General features: G+C 42.6%; 2 protein-coding genes across 2 annotated transcripts in view; one reads left to right on the top strand and one right to left on the bottom strand.

The window, feature by feature from the left end:
- The window catches only part of crmp1 (collapsin response mediator protein 1), a 15271-nt gene extending 4677 nt beyond the window's left edge, over positions 1-10594 (bottom strand). Inside the window, exons 1-9 of the mRNA XM_079553091.1 lie at positions 10061-10594; positions 8711-8799; positions 8412-8596; positions 7851-8015; positions 7419-7480; positions 7263-7343; positions 5585-5653; positions 5386-5506; positions 5155-5311 (exon numbers count right to left, since the gene is read on the bottom strand). Of these exons, the coding sequence (XP_079409217.1) occupies positions 5155-5311; positions 5386-5506; positions 5585-5653; positions 7263-7343; positions 7419-7480; positions 7851-8015; positions 8412-8596; positions 8711-8799; positions 10061-10408 (1277 nt within the window). The 5' untranslated portion in view covers positions 10409-10594. The remainder of the gene's footprint in view (positions 1-5154; positions 5312-5385; positions 5507-5584; positions 5654-7262; positions 7344-7418; positions 7481-7850; positions 8016-8411; positions 8597-8710; positions 8800-10060) is intronic.
- On the top strand, positions 9141-24109 carry wfs1a (Wolfram syndrome 1a (wolframin)). The gene is made up of 13 exons (XM_079553090.1): positions 9141-9649; positions 17053-17196; positions 17441-17819; positions 18086-18165; positions 18781-18925; positions 18990-19163; positions 19371-19454; positions 19535-19671; positions 20186-20311; positions 20416-20661; positions 20776-21054; positions 21960-22123; positions 22870-24109. The coding sequence occupies exons 3-13, from the start codon at positions 17441-17443 to the stop codon at positions 24041-24043; spliced, it is 2988 nt and encodes a 995-aa protein (XP_079409216.1). The 5' UTR covers positions 9141-9649; positions 17053-17196; the 3' UTR covers positions 24044-24109.

Here is a 24109-nt window from a genome sequence, read left to right as displayed (position 1 = left end):
ATTTCCAGCCCATTAGATACTGATTTACACCATTGTATTTGGTATCATTGTAAAGAAGACATTTTCATGTTTCATTTGAGCCCAAATGTACTACTCTGTGACTATTACCGTGGTAACCAAAGCTCCTCAAACACAAACCTGAGGACGTTTTTTCACCATTTTCACAAAAACAGTTTTACTATGTTTAACGCTGTTTCTTCAAGGAACATCACAGAGACAAATGGCTGATACTGGGAAACTCTCTAGACTCTGAGGATTCAGGAAATGTATAAAATGTCAGTACTTTCTCAGCTTAAGGCCTCACAGTGAGCCACGAAGTAAAAGAATGTCCACCTCACATGAGCCTCTCCCATTGAAATAAGCCTATATCTGCCATTCTAAGGTTGGAACAGCTGGTGAGACTTTCTGTCCAGGACAGGCCAATGCAACTTGAAATTACATTTGTGGAGAAGAACAGTTCTGTATTTTCACCAAAAAGTTGTTCATATATTTTATATATTATAGCTATTTATCATATACTTTGCCATACACACAATGGCATTCTGTTTCTTTCACTACTACATGTAGTCCTGTACATTTGTCTAAAATGTCTCAACAATCCAAGATAATTCCAAAGGTTTGTCTTTGTAGACACATGGTTATGCCAAAAATACCATGTGTATTTGTTTTATACTTAGTTGTTAATGTATTTGCTGTAGAAAACTGTGCTCTGTTCTGAAGCTCAATTTGCCATAAACCACACGTTTACTATGAACATCACCCTTTTTTACTGATTAGCAAATTAATAAAGTAAATAATTTTGTAAGGTCATTTCAGTAAAGTTGTTTTATTTCATTACTAATAAATCAAATATAGTAGTATAAAGATGGTGAGGTTTGAGGTGTTCAAACCAGGACATGAGGAGTCAACACAAAACTACAGCTTAGCCTCATCCAGAACTAAATCACAGAGGCAGTTGACTAAGCAAAGCAGTCCATATTTTTATTTGATTAAACAATTTCTCCAGCTTTTTGAAGTTATTTTAAGTTCTTTGTACATGGATTGTTTTTTTGTGTGTGTATGTGCTGTATTAACGTATTTGAGTTTATTTTTTATTTTTTATGTTGTGTAATTTATTTATTTTCTTCCCAGGAATATTGAGTCTGTGCGCATGAAATATGCTGTATAAATGAATGAACAAAAGTTTACTTTAGTTAGTTTTATGGACAGAACTTAAAGACACAGCCAGGAACCGGAGGGTGTCCGGTTTGGGAACCCCAGGATCTCAGGTGTTGTTCTGTTGGCTTCATCAAATCAGGACCTTCAGCTGCCCTGGGGCAGTTTGCAGCCAAGTGTGAAGTGGGATGAGTATCAGCACCTCCAAATCCGAGGCCATGGGTGGCTTCCCCTCTCCAGGTCGGTGGAGAGGCCTTGCCTCAAGTGGAGGAGTTCAAGTATCTCGGGGTCGTGTTCACGAGTGAGGGACGGATGGAGCGTGAGATCAACAGACGGATCAGTGCGACATCGGCAGTGATCGCTGTTACTGTGACTGTTGTGGTGAAGAGGGAGCTGATTTACTGATCGATCTATGTTCTACCCTCACCTATGGTCATAAGATCTGGGTAATGACCAAAAGGACAAGATCGCAGATACAGGCGGCCGAAAGGAGTTTCCTCAGTCAACTAAGAGGAGCTTGGAGTAGAGCCACTGCTTTTCCCATCATAACTTAGCAGGTAACAAACCTGTTGATGATTGTGGAGGTTTAAATGTAGAGTTGCGCCCATATCCTACATAATTCTTCATGCTCTTCAGAATATGCTGGAAACAAATCTTTTGGCGATGGCACTTATTGAGGTGCCACCTTTGCAGGGTTCAGTATCACCTCAGGCTGACAATAGTTATATCGAGCCCAGTCAAATGCAACTAGAAAACTGTCTCTCGGAAGCTCAGCAGGCTCCGCCTCTGAAACCATTCCTGTTTGGGATTGTCTCTTGTTGCATCTTGTGCACATTTTATCTCAACACCTCAACAAGTGTAGAGTGAAAAAAGAACATGCAAATTGTAGCATGAGAATGCTTTATCCAGCACAAGGAATGTATCACAAGAGTCCTTTTGTTGAAATTTGTGTTTTTGAAGATACTTCATATGCTCAGACTGGACTCAACAAGGTGCACATGAATGTTGTATGAGGAGATGAAAAACAGCAAGTATGCATAGGGAGGTGGTGAGGACAATGCAGAAGAACAAGGGTCTGAGGCCGATTGATTCTAGATTTGGACATGCACAGAGTAGGGATCGAGGTCCAGAAGAAGACAACGAAGTGAAGATTTATGGATATTCTGAACTTTTACAACTGTTTGTGAACTGTAATTCAGATAATGCATTTCAATTGGAGCCACAGATCGAAGATGTACGTTATTGTTTACAATAATTAACCATTTAACCCATCCATCTGCCCCTGGAACATGTCAGGAGCAGTGGACAGCCATGCTCATGTTCAGAATCACCAAGTTAGAGGATGCCTGTGCATCTTTTACGTTGATGGAAGAAACCATCCATCCATCCATTTTCTTCCGCTTTATCCGGGGCCGGGTCGCGGGGGCAGCAGTCTCAGCAGAGATGCCAAAACCTCCCGATCCACACACACCTCCTCCAGCTGTTCTGACCCCGAGGCGACACCAGGCCAGCTCGGAGACATAGTCCCACCACCGTGTCCTGGGTCTTCCACGAGGCCTTGTCCCACTAGGACTTGCCTGGAACACCTCCCGCGGGAGGCGACCAGGAGGCATCCGGAACAGATGCCCGAGCCACCTCAGCTGACTCCTTTCAACGTGAAGGAGCAGCGACTCTACTCCGAGCTCCTCCCGGGTAACTGAGCTCCTCACCCGATCTCGAAGGGTGCGCCCAGCCACCCTGCGAAGGAAACTCATTTCGGCCGCTTGTATTCGCGATCTTGTCCTTTCGGTCATGACCCAAATCTCATGATCATAGGTGATGAGACCTGGGAACGTAGATCGATCGGTAAATCGAGAGCTTTGCCCCGACTCAGCTCCCTCTTCACCACGACAGACCGATACAGCGACCGCATCACTGCTGACGCCGCACCGATCCGTCTGTCCATCTCACGCTCCATCCGTCCCTCACTCGTGAACAAGACCCCGAGATACTTGAACTCCTCCACTTGAGGTAAGGACTCCCCACCGACCTGAAGAGGGGAAGCCACCTTTTTTCGGTGGAGAACCATGGCCTCAGATTTGGAGGTGAAAAAAATCTGTCCAGACACAGACAGAGGATGTAAACTCCACACAAAAACACCTAAATTGAACTTCATGCTGAGAGGTGAGAAAACGCTAAACACTAAGACTAACCACTGAGGGCATGCAATCTCTCCTGCGCATTCAACACTTTTTGGGCCAGTTCTTCCACCTGGCGCAAGGACAGCGCTGTTCCAAACAAGACAACAGGTTACATCGTGCTGCCTCATGTTCTTCCTTTAGTGTTATGGGCTTCTATAAGCTCTATCAGGTCAAACTAAAAACTTACTAGTTAACTAGTTAACCACTGTCCGTGTCTGAGAGAAAAAGATGTAAAGCCGGTCCTGCTATGTTTCCAGGTTGTACTCAACCGAAATTCACCCCCCCACTCTTACACCACCTTTCTCCCTCGCCCCTTCCCGGAATCTGGTTGGAAGAAAACACAACATTGCCATTGGTCACGAGTCGCTATTGTCAACTGTTGCAGGAAAAGCTTGGTTCTTGGATAACCAACTGTCTAACCAACTGCAGTTTGTGTGTCTTCTTGGACATAAAGGTATTCCCTTCGCCCTTTTCTATCAGCATAATGGATTTTGTACAAGGGGATTCAAGAGTGACTGAATGTCTAGCTGTCACCTCACAGCAAGACGTTCCTGGGTTCGACATCCAAGGCCATGTGGGACCTTTCTGTGTGGAGTTTGCATGTTGTTCTTTTCATTTCATGTCCCCTGAGTTAATTTTCTGTAGAATCCAGTTCTAGTACGGTAGAAAACGTTGGTACTTCTAACCTAGCTTTTGGCTCAAAATCTAGCGATAGTTAACCCCTTTTTGTCTTTTTACCCAGGGCCATTCAACTGCACAACTCTCTAGAAGCAAAAGATAATGGTGTCTGCTATGTTATATCGCTAGAAATGTTATTTATTTACCAAATACAAATGTAAAATGATGTGGTTTCAGTAGTGAATGAGTGAAAGTGAATGAGACTGTCAGTGAGTGCATTGTGTAGGCTACATAATATGGATATTATTTTAACAATTTAGGATACAGTTTATATTCTACAGAATAATTGTAATTTTTATAAATGCATTTTCAAGTTGCATTGGCCTGTCCTGGACAGAAAGTCTCACCAGCTGTTCCAACCTTAGAATGGCAGATATAGGCTTATTTCAATGGGAGAGGCTCATGTGAGGTGGACATTCTTTTACTTCGTGGCTCACTGTGAGGCCTTAAGCTGAGAAAGTACTGACATTTTATACATTTCCTGAATCCTCAGAGTCTAGAGAGTTACCCAGTATCAGCCATTTGTCTCTGTGATGTTCCTTGAAGAAACAGCGTTAAACATAGTAAAACTGTTTTTGTGAAAATGGTGAAAAAACGTCCTCAGGTTTGTGTTTGTGGAGCTATGGTTACCACGGTAATAGTCACAGAGTAGTACATTTGGGCTCAAATGAAACATGAAAATGTCTTCTTTACAATGATACCAAATACAATGGTGTAAATCAGTATCTAATGGGCTGGAAATGGCCTAAACCATAATATGGACCAGTGTCAAAAGCGACTTTTTTGACATGGGGGTGGTTCACTTCAACAGCTGAAAACTATGATAAAGCTGTAACTCTGAAAAGGCTATCATACAAAAATATAAACCTCAGACATGGACCTACTTAAAAATCCACGATAGCCTTTGCCACCTTTTCGGTACCGATATTTGGTCTGGCCCATGGACTAAAAGGAGGACAACAATATTAATAAAGATTTGCTCTAAATCAAAGAAAGATTAGAACTGTAGAAGATACTTAGTATTTGAGAAACACTGATCAAGGCACAGAATGTTTGTATGTCAGTGGTTGTCTTCTGAGTTGTGAACCTTTCCCATAAATTACTGCAGATAAATTGAATGATGAAAAATCCTCAGACTCACCAGGCTAGCAGAGTATTCAGATGATCTGGTGTGGTCGGGTCTGGACTCAGAGGAGGAGAGGTGACATAGGCAGCCGCTTTGGCCCAGTTTTTGCTCCAGTAATGAGACCCATCAGTGGCAAGACCAGCAGTGAGTGGTTCCCCAAAAACCACAGAACCTTGGAGGAAAATTAAAAAATGTACCCGAAGCCTTTCAGGACATAAGCATAAATAGTACACTCAGTAATCACACCTTTTCTCCTGGCTTGTGTGATGGTGTCTGCTGCACTCTTGCTCATAACTTTCGTGATGTAAACTGGACAGTTCACACGGTTGCCCAGGGTGATAGCACGAAAGACTGCTTCGGCCTCCACCTTGACAGAATTCGAAATGTTAATCAAAAAACACTTACCTTTGTCAAAAAGATTGATAATGAGTGTCTAAAATATTACCTCTTCAGGGCGACTTAGAGGGTGACCTTCTGGACCAGTGATTCCCATGCCAAGAATTTTGTTCTGTTCCTGTAATAGTATTATATACATTCATTCATGTTGGGTCAAACTTCTACTGTAAGTTTATAAAGTACCATTTTACTCAGTAGTACAATAGTGTTTTTATTTTAGTGTAGTAGATCTGCTGCATTAGAAAAATCTTTCCATGCTGCTGGGGAAACCTGAGCTGTGCTCCTCCTGAGATCCATCTCGAGGTAGGATTGATCAGGACTACCAAGGTGGAAGATTAACCTGTGTGCATGTTTTATGTTGTTATGTATTGCAATTATAAACTAAAAGTGGCACACACTGGCCAACAGTCAGTCACTCTCTTGACCCGTCACATGGATTGCATAAAGGCAATGTTCTATGTCGAACAGTGAGTTGGGCGATTCAAGAATATAACCCACATCTTCCTTCCTGAGAGGCAATGATAGAATACACACATTAATTGTCATGCATTACCAGTCAAAATAAATGAACCTTTATTTCCAATCTGATGTCTGTATAATAAACATTCATTATCAATTTGCAAAGGGCATAGAACGTATTATTTGTGAATGAGCCCTTGCCATGTTCATAGCTCTGTTCCAGCGTCTGTCCTCAGCCCAAGATGCATCAAGCGCCTCTCTCTGAAATACTGATAGGTTCGGCAGCGCATCATTATAATTCACTTGCTCTCATTACAATCTATTGGCCTCATTTATCAGCACATTGATCACAGCCCTCAGCGTAATTGTCACCTTAATCAGGAGCATTATTTCCCAGTGACCGTCGCCTTCCTTCATCACAGCTGTCAGCCTGGCTAGCACCTTCACCTTTACCATTGTGAGCACCCATACTTCATCACCAGCATTAGTCTAATAATCGTGGCCTCAGATAAACCTGTCATCTTGTGCAGCTGCAGAGCTATTTGTCCTCCCAGGTGCACGAAGCTACTGCTGCGTTTTATGTTTAGCGAAAGTTGGGGCAAAAGGAAGAGTATGCAATGTTCAATGCTTCAACTTGGATTAAAAAAATCTCTTTTCTGGGCAATGTCGTAATGTTTTTTTTTTTTTTTTTAAACGTAATACACTGCATGTGAATAGGAAAGAAAATGTATTTAGAGATATCCATTCATCATTTTCAGAATCAGAATACTTCATTAATCCGCAAGGGAAATTCATCACTTGCTGCTACTCCAATTGTATGTTTTCTAAATGGCTACAATTGACTATCATTTTCAGCAAAGAAATCAAAATAATATATAGAGCAAGGGAGAGTCTGGATATCAAGAAAAATATAATATTTTGTCTTGTTTTTTGTGGACAGATCTGATTATGCATAGTAGTATATTAGTAGATAATGATGCAGACAATTAGCTAAAGGAACCTAAGGAAGAAATGTTGATGAACCCATATCTGATGAGACCAAAAAAATGAGACAGCCCAATGCATTAAAAGAGACCATGTCGCTGCGTCTCTTCCTCTATAGCAGATGTACTGGCTCCTAATACAACAGGGCATCCACTTTAAGGCTCCATCATCCACAAAAACTCTGCTCTACAAAGCAAATCCCAACTCAGTCCTATGTACAGTATTATCATCTAGACGACCATTATTATTGTTATACTTAGTTAGAATATAGACGTAAGGCTCACCTGTGCAATCAGATCTCCATTTTCAGCATGCACAAGAACAACAGCGCCGAGTTTTTTCAGAAAGGAGAAGGCTTGATATAACTAAAACAGATTTAAAATATTATAGCATATAATACAATGCTGAATTTTGGTTGTGACCGACAATAATTAACGTACCTGCGAGTCTGTCATCTGGTACACATCCTTATAGGCCATATACACTTGAAAGGAGTTGACGCCTAAAACAAATAGAAACTTTGATGGCTCAAAAACTTCTCTTAGTGTAAGACAGACAGGAGACATAAAGCATCCAACTGAAAGAGCTAAGAGAACATCCGGACACACAAACAGCTCTGTTGTCTTTTTTCTTCAACACACAAGGCCCACAAGTGAAGTGATTTCTGACTTAGAAAAGATTACAACCCTATTTTACACCCGACCACCATGACGCCACTGTGATGAAACAAAAGCTCTCAAGTGCAGTAAGAGGATTCAGCACATTTTCTGCCAAAATGTTTCTAAATCTGTCCCAAATTCTCAGTCGCACTGGTCCAAAGCACAACTTGAGAATTACAGGCAAACTTTGGCAAGAATCAAAATGAAGGCTACCTTTGTCTTGTACAAGCAACTCCAGCTCATCCTTGACTGTTTCGTTCCACTGCGGGATGTCCACATGCAGAGAGTAATCACAACACGCCTTCTTATCGGCTGCTTCCTGCCAGCGCTCAAACGCCGCCAACAGGCTCTCATCAGGCTGAGGCATCACATGGTCAACTGCAAGGCAAAAGTTACAACTCAATACTTACAAATGTGAAGACAACAGCTAGGCCCCTTCGTCACGGGCAATAAACTGGGAAACTCTTTGTCTTCCAAGCTGTAAGAGGACCTAGACCTTGAGATTTACTTTCATCTTTTGATTGCATTGAAAAGCATTGCATTTGTGTCAATGTTGAAAATTAATTTTAAATGTATGCTACATGCTATTCTAAATTGTTCATTTATTCCTCAAAAGACATTGCAAATTAGCTCTTAGGTATAAATGTTGTGGTGTGTTACATGTAGAAGTGGTGTGTGGTGTGTATACATGTACCTAACAAATAAATTAATAAAAGCTTTCCTATCTTCTGTTATATCTACGTTATGTTTATTATTTTTTATGTCCAGACTTACTGATCATAGTGGTGCCACCACTGAGTGCAGCTTTGGTGCCCTGCAGAAAGTCATCCACAGGATAAGTGTCCAAGAAGGGCTTCATAAAGCAGGTGTTGACATCTATCCCTCCAGGGATCACCATGCGCCCATTAGCCTCGATCACCTTCACATCTTCTGGGACAGTCAGGTTTTCCCCTACCTGCCTGTGATGTGATGCATATTTACAAAGATGACACAAAACAAAGCAGCATATTATATTGATTGAATGATGATTGCTGAATGAATAACTAAAGTACGATATAATTACAAACACACACTTGATGACTCCATCTTCTATGTAGACATCCGCAAACATGGACTGGTCATCATTAACTACTCGTCCTCCTTTGATCAGCAACTTTTCGCCCTGCAGTTTAAAAAAGTAAATAGATATCTTGCAATTATTGTGGGAGAAGACTTTCATCAAATATACCTATCACATGCAAGTTTCTAAAACATACATTTAAACCCTCCTTTATCGTGCACCCTAATTGGTTGATACTGAAATGCAAATGTTATGTTGCTTTAGCAGCTGGGTACCTTCATGGTTTGAGAGGATGATAGACAGTTGCCACCTACTTCTTAGGACAGGGTTCAACTGAAAAGTCATCATTATAACTATAATTCTGCTCTGCCAGTGTCTGTGATGATCAGCTAGTCTATTTAGTGTAGTCTATAAAAAGAAAAGAGAGAAAAAAAAACATCCCGCTCAATAAACTGTGGTCTAGAAGAATTTGATTACGACATTTATCCGCTCCTCCTCATCTCTAGCAAGCTGTTGTTTCCTGGCTAGGCTTCTGTCATTACCACACCAATTATAATAATCTCAATGCGATGGTGTTAGTAAACGCCCAATAGAGGCAGACATAGCCCAGAGAAGTGTGGCCTCTTTGTTTTCCCTCACGCGGGCATAGAAGAAGCCGTATGCTCTTTGCTTCCACTCTCCGCGTTAAGAATTTAATCCCCTGTGTCGGATTTGTGAGACAAGTGCCAACAAGACTAAGCAACCCTCTTGCCGTCAGATGGGGGATGCAATTCTCTTGCAAAGTGCACCCCGTCATCCTCCCCTGTTCGGGGTCTGGCCTCTGACATGCACCCCCGGTGTCCTATGCCGTGCCAACCCCCTTTGTCCCCTACATACTCCGCTAGCCGTTTCCGGTTTTAGCTCAAACCTGGGGAAAGCTGTGCTCCTGGAGTTATCATACGTGAGTGTGGAGGTATGACAAGAAGCGCACATGTGACAGCTCTCTGCGCGCGCGGCTGCTTCAGTCGGGGTGCACGAGGAAGGAAGAAGGCACCCCATAGCCACAATGCTACAGTGTTCAGTTACATGCAGCGGCTACCTATCAAAAAGTGACGTGCTGTATGCGCGGCTTCAGCACCACGCCGTCGTGGACAGTTCCACTAGGCAATAACCAACGCTATGTAACAACAGACGAATGGTCTGACTGTACTGGTACAAAGAAGTTCACTGAAACAGATGATGGACATCATTTTAGTGAAAATCAAACGTGTTTGCCCACATTTTAAGTTCAAGCTTGCTTTCATTTCAATTCCTTTGATTTGTCTGATGCAAGCTGCCTACAGCTACAAACCAACACGCTGTTTTTGCCCATCATAGCCAATACCTCTCCAAGTAAACGGTTCTGTGTCGTTGCTGCTGTTATTCCCGTGGCACTGTCGCCTTCTTCGTGTTCCACCTGTGCGTTGCTCAGGGGGGCCTCCTGGGCGTTATCGGGGGTCTTTCCATTGGACTCTTCGGTGTCCAGGACCCTCTCTCGGCTGCTGCTTCTCGGGGTGCGGCTCCCTTTTCTCCCCACCGCATAATTGTCGAAGTCTATGGTCTTGCTGTCAAAGGCTCCCTCGACGGAACTAAACATCCCATAGCTTTTCCTTTGCTTTGGCCCAGCGATTGGACCAGCCAGGTACACGGGGAGCTCGTCCTCGCGGTTCCACTCTCTCCTGCAGTCCGACATGGCTGGTGTGGTTGACAGACCCACTCCTCCCAAACTGTGACGACGGGGCTCGTTTGATCGTTAACCAGGTCACGGCAGCTTAGCTTCTCTCGTACTCGATCTTCTTAATCGTCGCTGCAAGCAAGTCTTTGTGGCGCTTCAAAGTCTTGCCCTCTTGCACGTAAATGGATGCAGTGCCAATTTAAAGGAGGCGTTGCCTCAAATATTTGCATATATTTTATTTGGTTAAAACAGCCACGCACCATATGAAATGCAGAGAAGCCTTTGTGTGATTGTTCAGTGGGTCAGAGCATCAGCGGATTAGATTAAACCCTGCACCTTTTAACCCACATCTGGAGCCAAGCCCTCAAATACACGAGTCTGTCGCTATTTTCAGTCTGAGAAGTTCACCTGATGCACTGTACAGAATCTGATAATAATCAGGCTACAACAATTATACACGTAATTAAAACCTCAAATCCACAAAGGAAGAGGGCTGTTTTACCAAATGTGCTTTCAGAACCTGGAGAGCTCCCAAGAACCAAGACCTCAAATCGAGCCATTTTTGTTAATGCCTTGTTATATAAAAAAACGTCAAAATGTGAAAGATTATGCAGTAAGCCTAACAAAAAAAGTCTTAATTCTTAATACTTAATCAGACAAATATGCTACTTATATTACATTCTTGTTGCATATATGTATAGCCTACCTATTGCGCAAGAGACTGAAAAGGTTAGATTCGAGCCAATAGGCTTTGAGAAGTTTTTGAAGTACATGAAGTTTTCACGCATCCCGTATTTAACTGCGGTCAAGTGAGCCGTCATCCGCAAAATGCCAGTCAAGCCAGCCGTAATGTTGTTTTGTAGTGCGCGATTATTGCCGCTAACACGGTAGGCCAATGGGCTCAGGTTTAGGGACCGTCAACAATGTATTGTACGTTCTTTTAAGCGTAGATTATTACAACGACTGCACTAGGCCAATGCACTGAATAATAGGGACCGTCAACAAAATAATGTACGTGTAGACTACTGCGAATACGCGAGACCAATGTACGGAGAATTAGGGACCGTCAACAATGTAATTTCTCCTCTAAAAATTGAATCTTTCCGACATTTCGGATGCTATTAAAGACTCCTTTGAAAGGTTTCACTCATTTCTCTGTGGGTTATTGTTAGTCACCTCTCACACTCACTATGTGCATAATATGACCCAATTCCACTGTATAATTTATGAATAAATACACTACCAATATGCCTATTTGGTCATTTTGAACATGTCACTAAAGCTCCTTTTTCTAACATATAGGGAAGGTTTTAAAGAGTCCTTTGAAAGGTTTCACTAATTTCTCCGTGGCTAATTGTTACTCACCTCTCACACTCACAATGTGACTAATTTGACCCAATTTCACTGTATAATTTATGAATAAATACACCACCAATATGCCTATTTGGTCATTTTGAACATGTAACAAAAGCTCCTTTTTCTAACATATAGGGAAGGTTTTAAAGAGTCCTTTGAAAGGTTTCACTAATTTCTCAGTGGCTAATTGTTACTCACCTCTCACACTCACAATGTGACTAATTTGACCCAATTTCACTGTATAAGTTATGAATAAATACACTACCAATATGCCTATTTGGTCATTTTGAACATGTAACAAACGGTCCTTTTTCTTACATATAGGGAAGGTTTTAAAGAGTCCTTTGAAAGGTTTCACTAATTTCTCAGTGGGTAATTGTTACTCACCTCTCACACTCACTATGTGCCTAATTTGACCCAATTTCACAGTATAATTTATGAATAAATTTACAACCAACATGACGTCATTTTGAACATGTAGCAAAAGCTCCTTTTTCTTACATATAGGGAAGGTTTTAACGAGTCCTTTGAAAGGTTTCACTCATTTCTCAGTGGGTAATTGTTACTCACCTCAAAACACTCACTATGTGCCTAATTTGACCCAATTTCACTGTATAATTTATGAATAAATGCACAACCAACATGACTGGTCATTTTGAACATGTAACAAAAGCTCCTTTTTCTTACATATAGGGAAGGTTTTAAAGAGTCCTTTGAAAGGTTTCACTAATTTCTCAGTGGGTAATTGTTACTCACCTCTCACACTCACTATGTGCCTAATTTGACCCAATTTCACTGTATAATTTATGAATAAATACACAACCAACATGACGTCATTTTGAACATGTAGCAAAAGCTCCTTTTTCTTACATATAGGGAAGGTTTTAACGAGTCCTTTGAAAGGTTTCACTCATTTCTCAGTGGGTAATTGTTTCCTTCCCTATATGTAAGAAAAAGGACCCCGAGGCGACACCAGGCCAGCTTGGAGACATAGTCCCACCACCGTGTCCTGGGTCTTCCACGAGGCCTTGTCCCACTAGGACATGCCTGGAACACCTCCCGCGGGAGGCGACCAGGAGGCATCCGGAACAGATGCCCGAGCCACCTCAGCTGGATCCTTTCGACGTGAAGGAGCAGCGACTCTACTCCGAGCTCCTCCCGGGTAACTGAGCTCCTCACCCGATCTCGAAGGGTTCGCCCAGCCACCCTGCGGAGGAAACTCATTTTGGCCGCTTGTATTCGCGATCTTGTCCTTTCGGTCATGACCCAAATCTCATGACCATAGGTGAGGGTGGGAACGTAGATCGATCGGTAAATCGAGAGCTTTGCCACCCGACTCAGCTCCCTCTTCACCACGACAGACCGATACATCAACCGCATCACTGCTGACGCTGTCGATCTCACGCTCCATCCGTCCCTCACTCGTGAACAAGACCCCGAGATACTTGAACTCCTCCACTTGAGGTAAGGACTCCCCACCGACCTGTAGAGGGGAAGCCACCTTTTTCCAGTGGAGAACCATGGCCTCAGATTTGGAGGTGCTGATCCTCATCCCGGCCGCTACACACTCGGCTGCAAACCGCCCCAGAGCGCGCTGAAGGTCCTGGTTTGTTGAAGCCAACAGCACAACATCGTCTGCAAACAGTAGAGATGAGATCTTGAGGCTCCCAAACCAGACACCCTCCGGCCCCTGACTGCGCCTAGAAATTCTGTCCATAAAAGTAATGAACAGAACCGGTGACAAAGGGCAGCCCTGGCGGAGACCAACACGCACCGGGAACAGGTCTGACTTACGGTCAGCAATGCGAACCAAGCTCCTGCTGCGGTCATACAGGGAACGGACAGCCCTTAACAGAGGGCCCCAGACCCCATACTCCCGGAGCACCCCCCACAGGGCACCACGAGGGACGCGGTCGAACGCCTTCTCCAGGTCCACAAAACACATGTGGACTGGTTGGTCGAACTCCCACGAACCCTCGAGCACCCGATGAAGGGTATAGAGCTGGTCCAGTGTGCCACGACCAGGACGAAAACCGCATTGTTCCTCCTGGATCCAAGGTTCAACTATCGGCCGGATCCTCCTCTCCAGCACCCTGGAGTAGACCTTACCGGGGAGGCTAAGGAGGGTGATTCCTCTGTAATTGGAACACACCCTCCGATCCCCCTTTTTAAAGAGAGGGACCACCACCCCGGTCTGCCAATCCAGGGGCGCTGTCCCCGACCGCTACGCGATGTTGCAGAGATGTGTCAGCCAAGACAGTCCTACAACATCCAGAGACTTAAGGTACTCAGGACGAATCTCATCCACCCCCGGAGCCCTGCCACCGGGGAGCTTTCTCACCACCTCGGTGACTTCAGCCTGGGTGATGGACAAGCCCACCTCAGAGTCCCCAGCCTCTGCTTCCTCATTGGAAGACGTGACGACGGGATTGAGGAGGTCCTCGAAGTACTCCTTCCACCGACCGACGACATCCACAGTCGAGGTCAGCAGCTCCCCACCCGCACTGTAAACAGTGTTGGTGAAGCACCGCTTCCCCCTCCTGAGGACCCGGATGGTTTGCCAGAATCTCTTCGAGGCCAACCGATAGTCTTCCTCCATGGCCTCCCCGAACTCCCCCCAGACCCGAGTTTTAGCCTCCGCGACCGCACGAGCTGCAGCACGCTTGGCCTGCCGGTACCTCTCAGCTGCCTCAGGAGTCCCATACGCCAACAAGGCCAGGTAGGACTCCTTCTTCAGCTTGACGGCATCCCTTACTTCCGGGCGCCACCACCGGGTTCGGGGATTGCCGCCGCGACAGGCACCAGAGACCTTACGGCCACAACTACGAGGAGTAACAATTACCCACTGAGAAATTAGTGAAACCTTTCAAAGGACTCTTTAAAACCTTCCCTATATGTAGGAAAAAGGACCGTTTGTTACATGTTCCAAATGGGCATATTGGTAGTGTATTTATTCATAAATTGTACAGTGGAATTGGATCATATTATGCACATAGTGAGTGTGAGAGGTGACTAACAATGACCCACAGAGAAATGAGTGAAACCTTTCAAAGGACTCTTTAAAACCTTCCCTATATGTAGGAAAAAGGACCGTTTGTTACATGTTCCAAATAGTCATATTGGTAGTGTATTTATTCATAAATTGTACAGTGAAATTGGGTCATATTAGGCACATAGTGAGTGTGAGAGGTGACTAACAATAACCCACAGAGAAATGAGTGAAACCTTTCAAAGGACTCTTTAAAACCTTCCCTATATGTAAGAAAAAGGACCGTTTGTTACATGTTCCAAATAGTCATATTGGTAGTGTATTTATTCATAAATTGTACAGTGGAATTGGGTCATATTATGCACATAGTGAGTGTGAGAGGTGACTAACAATAACCCACAGAGAAATGAGTGAAACCTTTCAAAGGACTCTTCAAAACCTTCCCTATATGTAAGAAAAAGGAGCTTTAGTGACATGTTCACAATGACCAAATGGGCATATTGGTAGTGTATTTATTCATAAATTGTACAGTGGAATTGGGTCATATTATGCACATAGTGAGTGTGAGAGGTGACTAACAATAACCCACAGAGAAATGAGTGAAACCTTTCAAAGGACTCTTTAAAACCTTCCCTATATGTAGGAAAAAGGACCGTTTGTTACATGTTCCAAATAGTCATATTGGTTGTGTATTTATTCATAAATTGTACAGTGGAATTGGGTCATATTATGCACATAGTGAGTGTGAGAGGTGACTAACAATAACCCACAGAGAAATGAGTGAAACCTTTCAAAGGACTCTTTAAAACCTTCCCAATATGTAGGAAAAAGGAGCTTTAGTGACATGTTCACAATGACCAAATAGTCATATTGGTAGTGTATTTATTCATAAATTGTACAGTGAAATTGGGTCATATTATGCACATAGTGAGTGTGAGAGGTGACTAACAATAACCCACAGAGAAATGAGTGAAACCTTTCAAAGGACTCTTTAAAACCTTCCCTATATGTAGGAAAAAGGACCGTTTGTTACATGTTCCAAATGGGCATATTGGTAGTGTATTTATTCATAAATTGTACAGTGGAATTGGATCATATTATGCACATAGTGAGTGTGAGAGGTGACTAACAATGACCCACAGAGAAATGAGTGAAACCTTTCAAAGGACTCTTTAAAACCTTCCCTATATGTAGGAAAAAGGACCGTTTGTTACATGGTCCAAATAGTCATATTGGTAGTGTATTTATTCATAAATTGTACAGTGAAATTGGGTCATATTAGGCACATAGTGAGTGTGAGAGGTGACTAACAATAACCCACAGAGAAATGAGTGAAACCTTTCAAAGGACTCTTTAAAACCTTCCCTATATGTAGGAAAAAGGAGCTTTAGTGACATGTTCAAAATGACCAAATAGTCATATTGGTAGTGTATTTATTCATAAATTGTACAGTGGAATTGGGTCATATTATGCACATAGTGAGTGTGAGAGGTGACTAACAATAACCCACAGAGAAATGAGTGAAACCTTTCAAAGGACTCTTTAAAACCTTCCCTATATGTAGGAAAAAGGAGCTTTAGTGACATGTTCAAAATGACCAAATAGTCATATTGGTAGTGTATTTATTCATAAATTGTACAGTGGAATTGGGTCATATTATGCACATAGTGAGTGTGAGAGGTGACTAACAATAACCCACAGAGAAATGAGTGAAACCTTTCAAAGGACTCTTTAAAACCTTCCCTATATGTAGGAAAAAGGACCGTTTGTTACATGTTCCAAATGGGCATATTGGTAGTGTATTTATTCATAAATTGTACAGTGAAATTGGGTCATATTATGCACATAGTGAGTGTGAGAGGTGACTAACAATAACCCACAGAGAAATGAGTGAAACCTTTCAAAGGAGTCTTTAATAGCATCCGAAATGTCGGAAAGATTCAATTTTTAGAGGAGAAATTACATTGTTGACGGTCCCTAATTCTCCGTACATTGGTCTCGCGTATTCGCAGTAGTCTACACGTACATTATTTTGTTGACGGTCCCTATTATTCAGTGCATTGGCCTAGTGCAGTCGTAAAAGAACGTACAATACATTGTTGACGGTCCCTAAACCTGAGCCCATTGGCCTACCGTGCTAGCGGCAGTAATCGCGCACTACAAAACAACATTACGGCTGGCTTGACTGGCATTTTGCGGATGACGGCTCACTTGACCGCAGTATTACACCCAGTGGCTTTGCAGGAGGCCTCCTGATGCTCATTCATCACACCCAATTGGGGAAGAGGGCGGGACTTAAACTTGTTCTTTTTTTAAGCACTGAAGTCCAGAGTGTCCAGCTACCGCCACATATACGGGGTCTTCGGTTTCATGGAGCCTTTCGGAGTGACATGGAGTCTCCAAGGAATTATTCAGCTGCTTTTTAACTTCAGCACGACAACAGAAAACATCGATATATAAGGTAAAACTATGTGTTTCATATACAACATCGGGTGTAAGACTGAATTGAACAAGCTACGCGTCATGATTTTGCCCACTTCCGACGACTTTAGGTTCGAGGCACATTCAATCAATAAATACGCAAGAGAAGACGAACACAATATCGCTTTTTAAATATGCCAATAAAGTTTTTCAGCTGTAAAAGTTATGCATTCCTGTGTGATAAACGTGACATTTCTTTTTCTCTTTTTTTTTTCGCACGCCAGATGGAGGAGACGGACTTGTCACCAACACCCAGTAGTGTCAACAGCCAGGGGTCATACCCTGTCCTGGATGGCTCTGCCCTTCCCTCTGCACAGATTGTTCCTAACGCCACAAAAACCCATGGTCAACAGCATGTTCCTTCGGCCAGAGCTTTGTTCTCAAGTGGATCTCTGTCATCTTCACAAGAAGATGATTCTCCATCTTCAGACGTCCATGCACTACCGGCTAAAATCCCATTGACTGATTCCAAACCATCTACGGAAACCCAGGAGACACCACCAAAACTGACAAGAAAACGTACATTTGCGGACTTGGCCAAGAAAGTGATTATGCAGGAAAGATTGAGGAAAGCTGAGGAGGACGTGGATGAGGACGATGTTGGTATGCACTTTAATATGTCTCAGTATTCAGCGCCTCAGCTGTGACACAGTGCAGCGTGAGGTGCTAAGTTGTTCGTAATGTGTTGTACAGAATAGCAAAGCCTTCATGCTAAAATGATCAGTTGATCTGTAAGTACGTTGAAGGTGAAACAGCATTTAAGACTATGATGGTAGTATTCTGGATAATATTTTTAGGTTGAGGTTATGGTGGTAGTATTCTGAATAATATTTTTAGTCAATCATATTTGAGTCTCTCCTCTTCTGCAGATGAAGAACCCGAAGAAGACCTGACTTTGGATCAGATGGAGCTGAAGGCTTCAGAGGGAGATGCCAGGGCGCAGACTCGGGTGAAAACATGCACTTTTTTATCAGTTGGTTTTGAAAGCCATGTAAGCCTCCCTCTGGTCAAGAGCCTATTTTTGGCCTTCTGGAAGATGATCCAGTCATTCAACCCCACACATAACATTTGGCCTGAGGAATATTCTGAAATACTTCATCATTCTGAATTGTATATGCGCTTGAGTCTATTAATGCACACACACAGACACTGCACCCAAACCAACAGAACATGGTAATGTCATGCATATAAATAACCACAGGGGGTGTCTGATCCACATGGTTCAACAGCTCATGTCTGTAAGAAATGAGGAAGGATTAAAATCAAATCTCTGCAGCACAGTGGAGACAGCGCTGTTTGCAATAGTTAAATTATTATAGGAGCATTGGTGTCCTCTTTTTGAAATGCGGCTATCCTGCTTTCCTTGCATAACAGAAACTATTGTATCAGTCAAGTTTAGAAAACAGTCACATGATATGGCCCAGGGGTCTCCGAAGCTTAATTAGGATCAGTGTTTGTTGTGGAGTATCAGCAGCAGTTGTTATTAAAAATACAAATATCCACCCCCTGTGGTGATATACTGTATATAATAGGCATTATTTTATTTTTTTTCTTTATATTGCAGCTTGGTCAGCACTACCTTCTTCTGGCTGAAGAGAAGAACACTGAGGAAAATAACCATTTAGCTGTCAGTTGGCTCATCAAAGCAGCAAAACAGGGAAGAAAAGGGGCTGCTAAGATCCTGCGGCGATGTTGGATACAGAAAAAAGGTATCATCCAACACATTGTGTCTCACTATAGTGGTACTGGTGCGAGTCACTTCTTTCACTGCAGGAATTACAGAAGAGAACGAAGCTGATGTACGGAGGTTATCGACAGAGAGTAAGTTTGAGCTGGCTGTGCGTAAAGCAGCCATGATGATGTACTGGAAGCTCAACCCAGACAGGAAGTCAAAGGTCGCCGTTGCCGAAATGCTTGAAAATGTCTGCCAGGTCAGCTCAGCACAAGGTACCTTTTTTCTATCAAACTAAACAGTGTTATATTTTTAGGAATTATTTTACGCTAATACTGTGATTCAAATGTTGTTTTTTTTGCTGTCAACTGCATGATTTATTCCCATTTGTGGCTTCAGTGTCTGCAGCTGCTGTGATCTTCAATATCACGTTACAAAGCCAGCTATGTTTGGAACTCACTAGTGCTGTGCTTATTTCTCAGCAGTAGGCGGCACTGCAAGCAAGACTGACACCCCAACCTCCAGCCAAACCCAAAAAGTATTAGAGAGCATGGTCAGCAATGAAGGTAGCCGTCCAGAAGTCCTATTAGAGCACGTTTCAATTTTATACTGTTTCTTTTTTTAATCATTTCATTTATGCTTTCAGCTAAACAGATGGTGGACTTAGATGACTTTGTTCAGATGACTCAAAAGTATGCACAAGGAATTGTTCATTCTGCACCTGCAAATGAAAGCAAGAACAAAGATGTATCCTCCTCTGCACTTCTTCGCAGCAACTGTCAGGTACACAATATGTGAAATATATTTATAAACAAAATACATGCAGGCTAACACAAAATATTACTAAATATACGCAGATTATAGCACAGGGGTTCCCAAAGTTTTTTGGCTGGGACCCCAAAAATTGACACGTCAACAACACAGGACCCCCATTGTATAAAGTTATTGCCCCTTAAGCTACTTTAGGGCAATTCAAATCAAGTGAATGTATTGGATCCACTAATTGAATGGATTTCACAAACTATATGCTGTTTTACGCTGAAAAATATTCTAAAAACGGTAGCATTGTTATTTTGATTTCATCTTGAAATCATCTGGGGATCCCACCCAATGTCTCAGGACACCTCAATGGGTCCCGACCCCCACTTTGGGAACCACAGACATAGCACATACAGAGAAGATACATGCAGAGAAGGCAACTGCCAGATTGAGTTAAGGCATCTGAAGGCAAATGTGTTTACATTAAAGCAATTTCACATGTGATTTGTACTTGTTTTATCATAATGTTGTTCTGTAGGTTAAAGCTGAGACGGCTCATCCAGTGAGTAAAAGGCAACAAAAAAGCACATGGGGTGGAATGATGCTGGAAACCAACCAGACGGTGGCCTTAAAAAGAGCCATGTATATGAAGTCACGCTTGGTGGTATGCTCCACCCACCACCCTCAGTTATACTTCACAGAGGAACCCTGCAGTATTTCCCCAAAACAAATGTTTTTGATGCTACTAATTTCTCTACTTTTACACAGATGCTGCAATATCCTTTACATGGAATAATAGAGATGAAGGAGCGACTGGTGGACTGGGCGTCCCGAGCTGGTGTCCAGTGGCTGAGCACCATTATCCCGACACAACACGTCAATGCACTGATTTTCTTCTTCATTGTCAGTAACCTCACCGTGGACCTGTTTGCTTTTGTCATTCCACTGCTGGTTTTTTACCTGTCCTTCATAGCTATGATCATCTGCACGCTCCGTGTATTTAAGAGCAGCAAGGTAAGGTGAACATTTCACTCAACTGCCTCATATTGTTTAAACAATATATGGTTGAAAATGATGCTTATCATTGTTTAACAAGACTTATTTTTGGTTTCCTGTTCTATTTACCAGACTTGGGAAAATTTCAAAACCCTGACATCACTGCTGACTCACTTTGAACCTGAGTTGGATGTGGAACAGGCAGAAACCAACTTTGGCTGGAACAATCTTGAGCAGTACATTTATTTTATCATATCTGTCTTCTTTGTCATCTTCACTTTCCCTGTAGCTGACAAGGGCTGGATCCCTTGCTCTGAGCTCTCCACTGTGGCCATTTTCTTCACTGTGATCAGCTATCACAGTCTCAGTCCAACAGCTGCAATGTATGCACGGAAGGCAATGCTCATAGAAGTAAGCTTGTATTAGACACACACACACACACATAAATGTACATACAATGAAAACCAGATGTTTACATACACTTTATAAAAAACACATTTGCATTTTTTTTTCTCACTGTCTGACATGAAACCAGAATCAACTCTTATATTTTTAGGTAAATTAGAATTGACCTAAAAAAAAAAAAATCTATTTGCTAATGAGCAAATGAGCGAAGTTTTATTTATTTTTTTGTTACTTTTTACTAGTTAACATACACTGAGATTATGACTATATAATTGGGAAAGCCCAGATGACGATGTCATGACCTTGGAAGCGTAAGTCTGGTTCATCCTTGAGCGCAGTTTCAAGACATCAGGTTCATTGCTTCAAATAATGATGGAAATGTCCAGTCATGATACAGATCAGAAAGTAGGCGGGTTCTGTGTCCCAGAGATAAACGTGCCCAAGAGCAAATGCAAAAGACCTGGTGAAGATGCTGAACCTGGTAAGTCCGGAGTGCAACAAGTACTGTACCGACATGGGCTGAGAGGGTTCTCTGCCAGGAAGAAGCTCTTACTCCAAAATAAACATCAAAAAGTTTGCTAATAGAATAACAATTGGAGACAAATCCAAAAACAATTTGGCCACCGTCACGTTTGGAGAAAAAAGCCTGAGAACACCATCCCAACTTTGAAATACGGGGTGGCAGGATCATGCTGTGGGGTTGTTTTGCTGCGGGAGGGACTGGTGCACTTCACAAAATAGATAACATCATCAGGCAATACTACCAAATATTAATGAAATGTATGTAAAGTTTTGGTTTTGTAAAAGTGTAAAAGTAAAAGTAAAAATGCAAACGTGTCTTTTTATAAAGTGTACGTAAACATCTGGTTCCCACTGTACTTACTTACTTTTTAACTCTCTCTCTGATCCAGGTGGCATCATTTTTATGTGGACTGACGCGGTTTTTGCCAGAGAAGATGACTGCATTAAGATTACTGGGACACACATTTGCTACAGTGCCTCTGGGAGAGTCTGTAGAGTTGAAGCTCAGTCTCCCCTGTCTGCTATATGCGTATCTATTCTTTCTAATTTTCAGGTAAGAAGCAAAGTTTAACTATTCTTTTGGTCCGTGGTCATATAGAGAATAGACAAACTCCACACAGAAGGCCGTGTCTTGTCACAGAAATGACACAGAAATACGGGGCACACTGAAAAAAGTAATTAACTAGATTAGTTAGATTAGAGCGTAATAATCCAAATTTGACTTGTTTTAAGATTTAGTTTTCACCTCGATTATTTCACTTGTTCAGAGATATTTCTGACTCATTTCAATACATTTCATCTTATTTCAAGTCATTTTCTTTGCCAATGGGGTAATATAATTGGTCTTATCCCATTGGCAGTTTTGCTTTCTTATTTCCTGCAAGATTACCTTATAACCTGTATACTTTCATCTGTATAATCAGGAATAACATCTAAATGAGTGAAAATCGCTCAAAACAAGATGCATTTCCTCAATTCAAGTCATTTAAGCCAAAGCTTTATATTTACACTTTTTTCCTGTCCTGTGTGTGTTCAATAACATGCACTGTCCTGACCAAAGAAACAAACAAATGCTGTAGGGCTAGAAATAGTCGCAAAGAAAAATGATAATGTTCTAGAATATTTAAGGAATTTGGTGCTGATATTTGTGACACAAGGGCCTAGATTGTGATAATAATAAAACAACGTCCAGCCAACAAATCGGTTTGGCTCTACCATATACATTTAAAGCTCAATGCTCTCATTTCATCAAGCTTGATTCTTATAGATTTCTACTCTAATGACTTGTTTGCATTGCAGAATGGCCAGGATGCGCGGATTCCGAGGCACTTACTGCTTCCTGGTGCCATACATGGTGTGCTTCATGTGGTGTGAGTTCTCTGTGGTGCTCCTCCAGAATTCTTCTGCGGTGGGCCTGATCCGCACGTGCGTGGCCTACTTCCTCTTCCTGTTTGCCTTACCCGTTCTTGCATTTGGCCTCGCTACAATGCTTTTCATCCAACTCTTCAAATGGTTTCTTGAGCTTGAGCTGACCAAAGTGATCGTCACCCTGGTTGTGTGTGCCATCCCTGTCACCCTGCGCCTTTGGACCCGATTCAGCACCTCTATCCTGGACATCCTCAGCTCCCTGACGCACCGTGGACCTGTCAAACTCATTCTGCTTTGCATCTCGATGGTGCTTTTATTTTTTGCCATCTACTTGTACTACGCTGAAGGACAAAAGGCCTACAACTCCACTCTAACATGGCACCAGTACAGCGAGGCGTGTGGGCCACCATCTTGGAAGTCTAAAGGTATGGCCGAAACTCAGATCTTCTGTAGCCACCTCCATGGACATAGGGTCACATGGACCGGGCGGTTTAAGAATGTGCGCGTGGCAGAGACAGAGAATGGAGCACAGTCTGTGATAAACATATTGCCTGTTTTCATGGGTGACTGGCTGCGGTGTCTCTATGGAGAATCCTATCCAAAATGTGAACCTAAGAATTCTACAGTGGCAAATATTTTAGCAGCTGATTCTCAGCCTATTCCAGTGCCATTACTTCTCAAAATGCAAGAAGAAGAGGAGCTTTGTCAGATAAAAGCATTGGCCAAACACCCCTGCCATGTCAAACGCTTTGACAGCTACCGTTTTGAAGTGACTATGGGCTTCACCTATGAAGACAGACCAGACATGGAAGATCCAACCAGAGATATCCTTTTAATGGCGAGTCATGAGTTTAGACAGGTTTTGTTTAATCTGAACCCTGGGAACCTGGTGGAGTTCAGCACTAAGCTGGACGGCCGTTTAGGGGCCAAGGCTCCGGCCTTTGAGCTCAAGGCCATCCATTGCCTGGACTGTCCCTCCGCAGAGTTGACCGGAGGTCGGCAGGTGAAGATTGAGAGGAACTGGAGACGCACCACACTGAGAGCCTTTAAGTTTGCCTTTGATTTCTTCTTTTCACCTTTTCTGTCTGCTAAAATAATACCTTAAATTAACACTTAAAGTCTTTGTTTACAAGTTGTTTTATTCTGTTATAAAAGTGGAAATACCAAACAA

Source organism: Gobius niger (assembly GCF_951799975.1).
Source record: "Gobius niger genome assembly, chromosome: 3".
Lineage (NCBI taxonomy): Eukaryota > Metazoa > Chordata > Actinopteri > Gobiiformes > Gobiidae > Gobius > Gobius niger.
The sequence above is the reverse complement of the archived record's forward strand: the minus strand, read 5'-3'. Positions and strand labels throughout refer to the sequence as shown.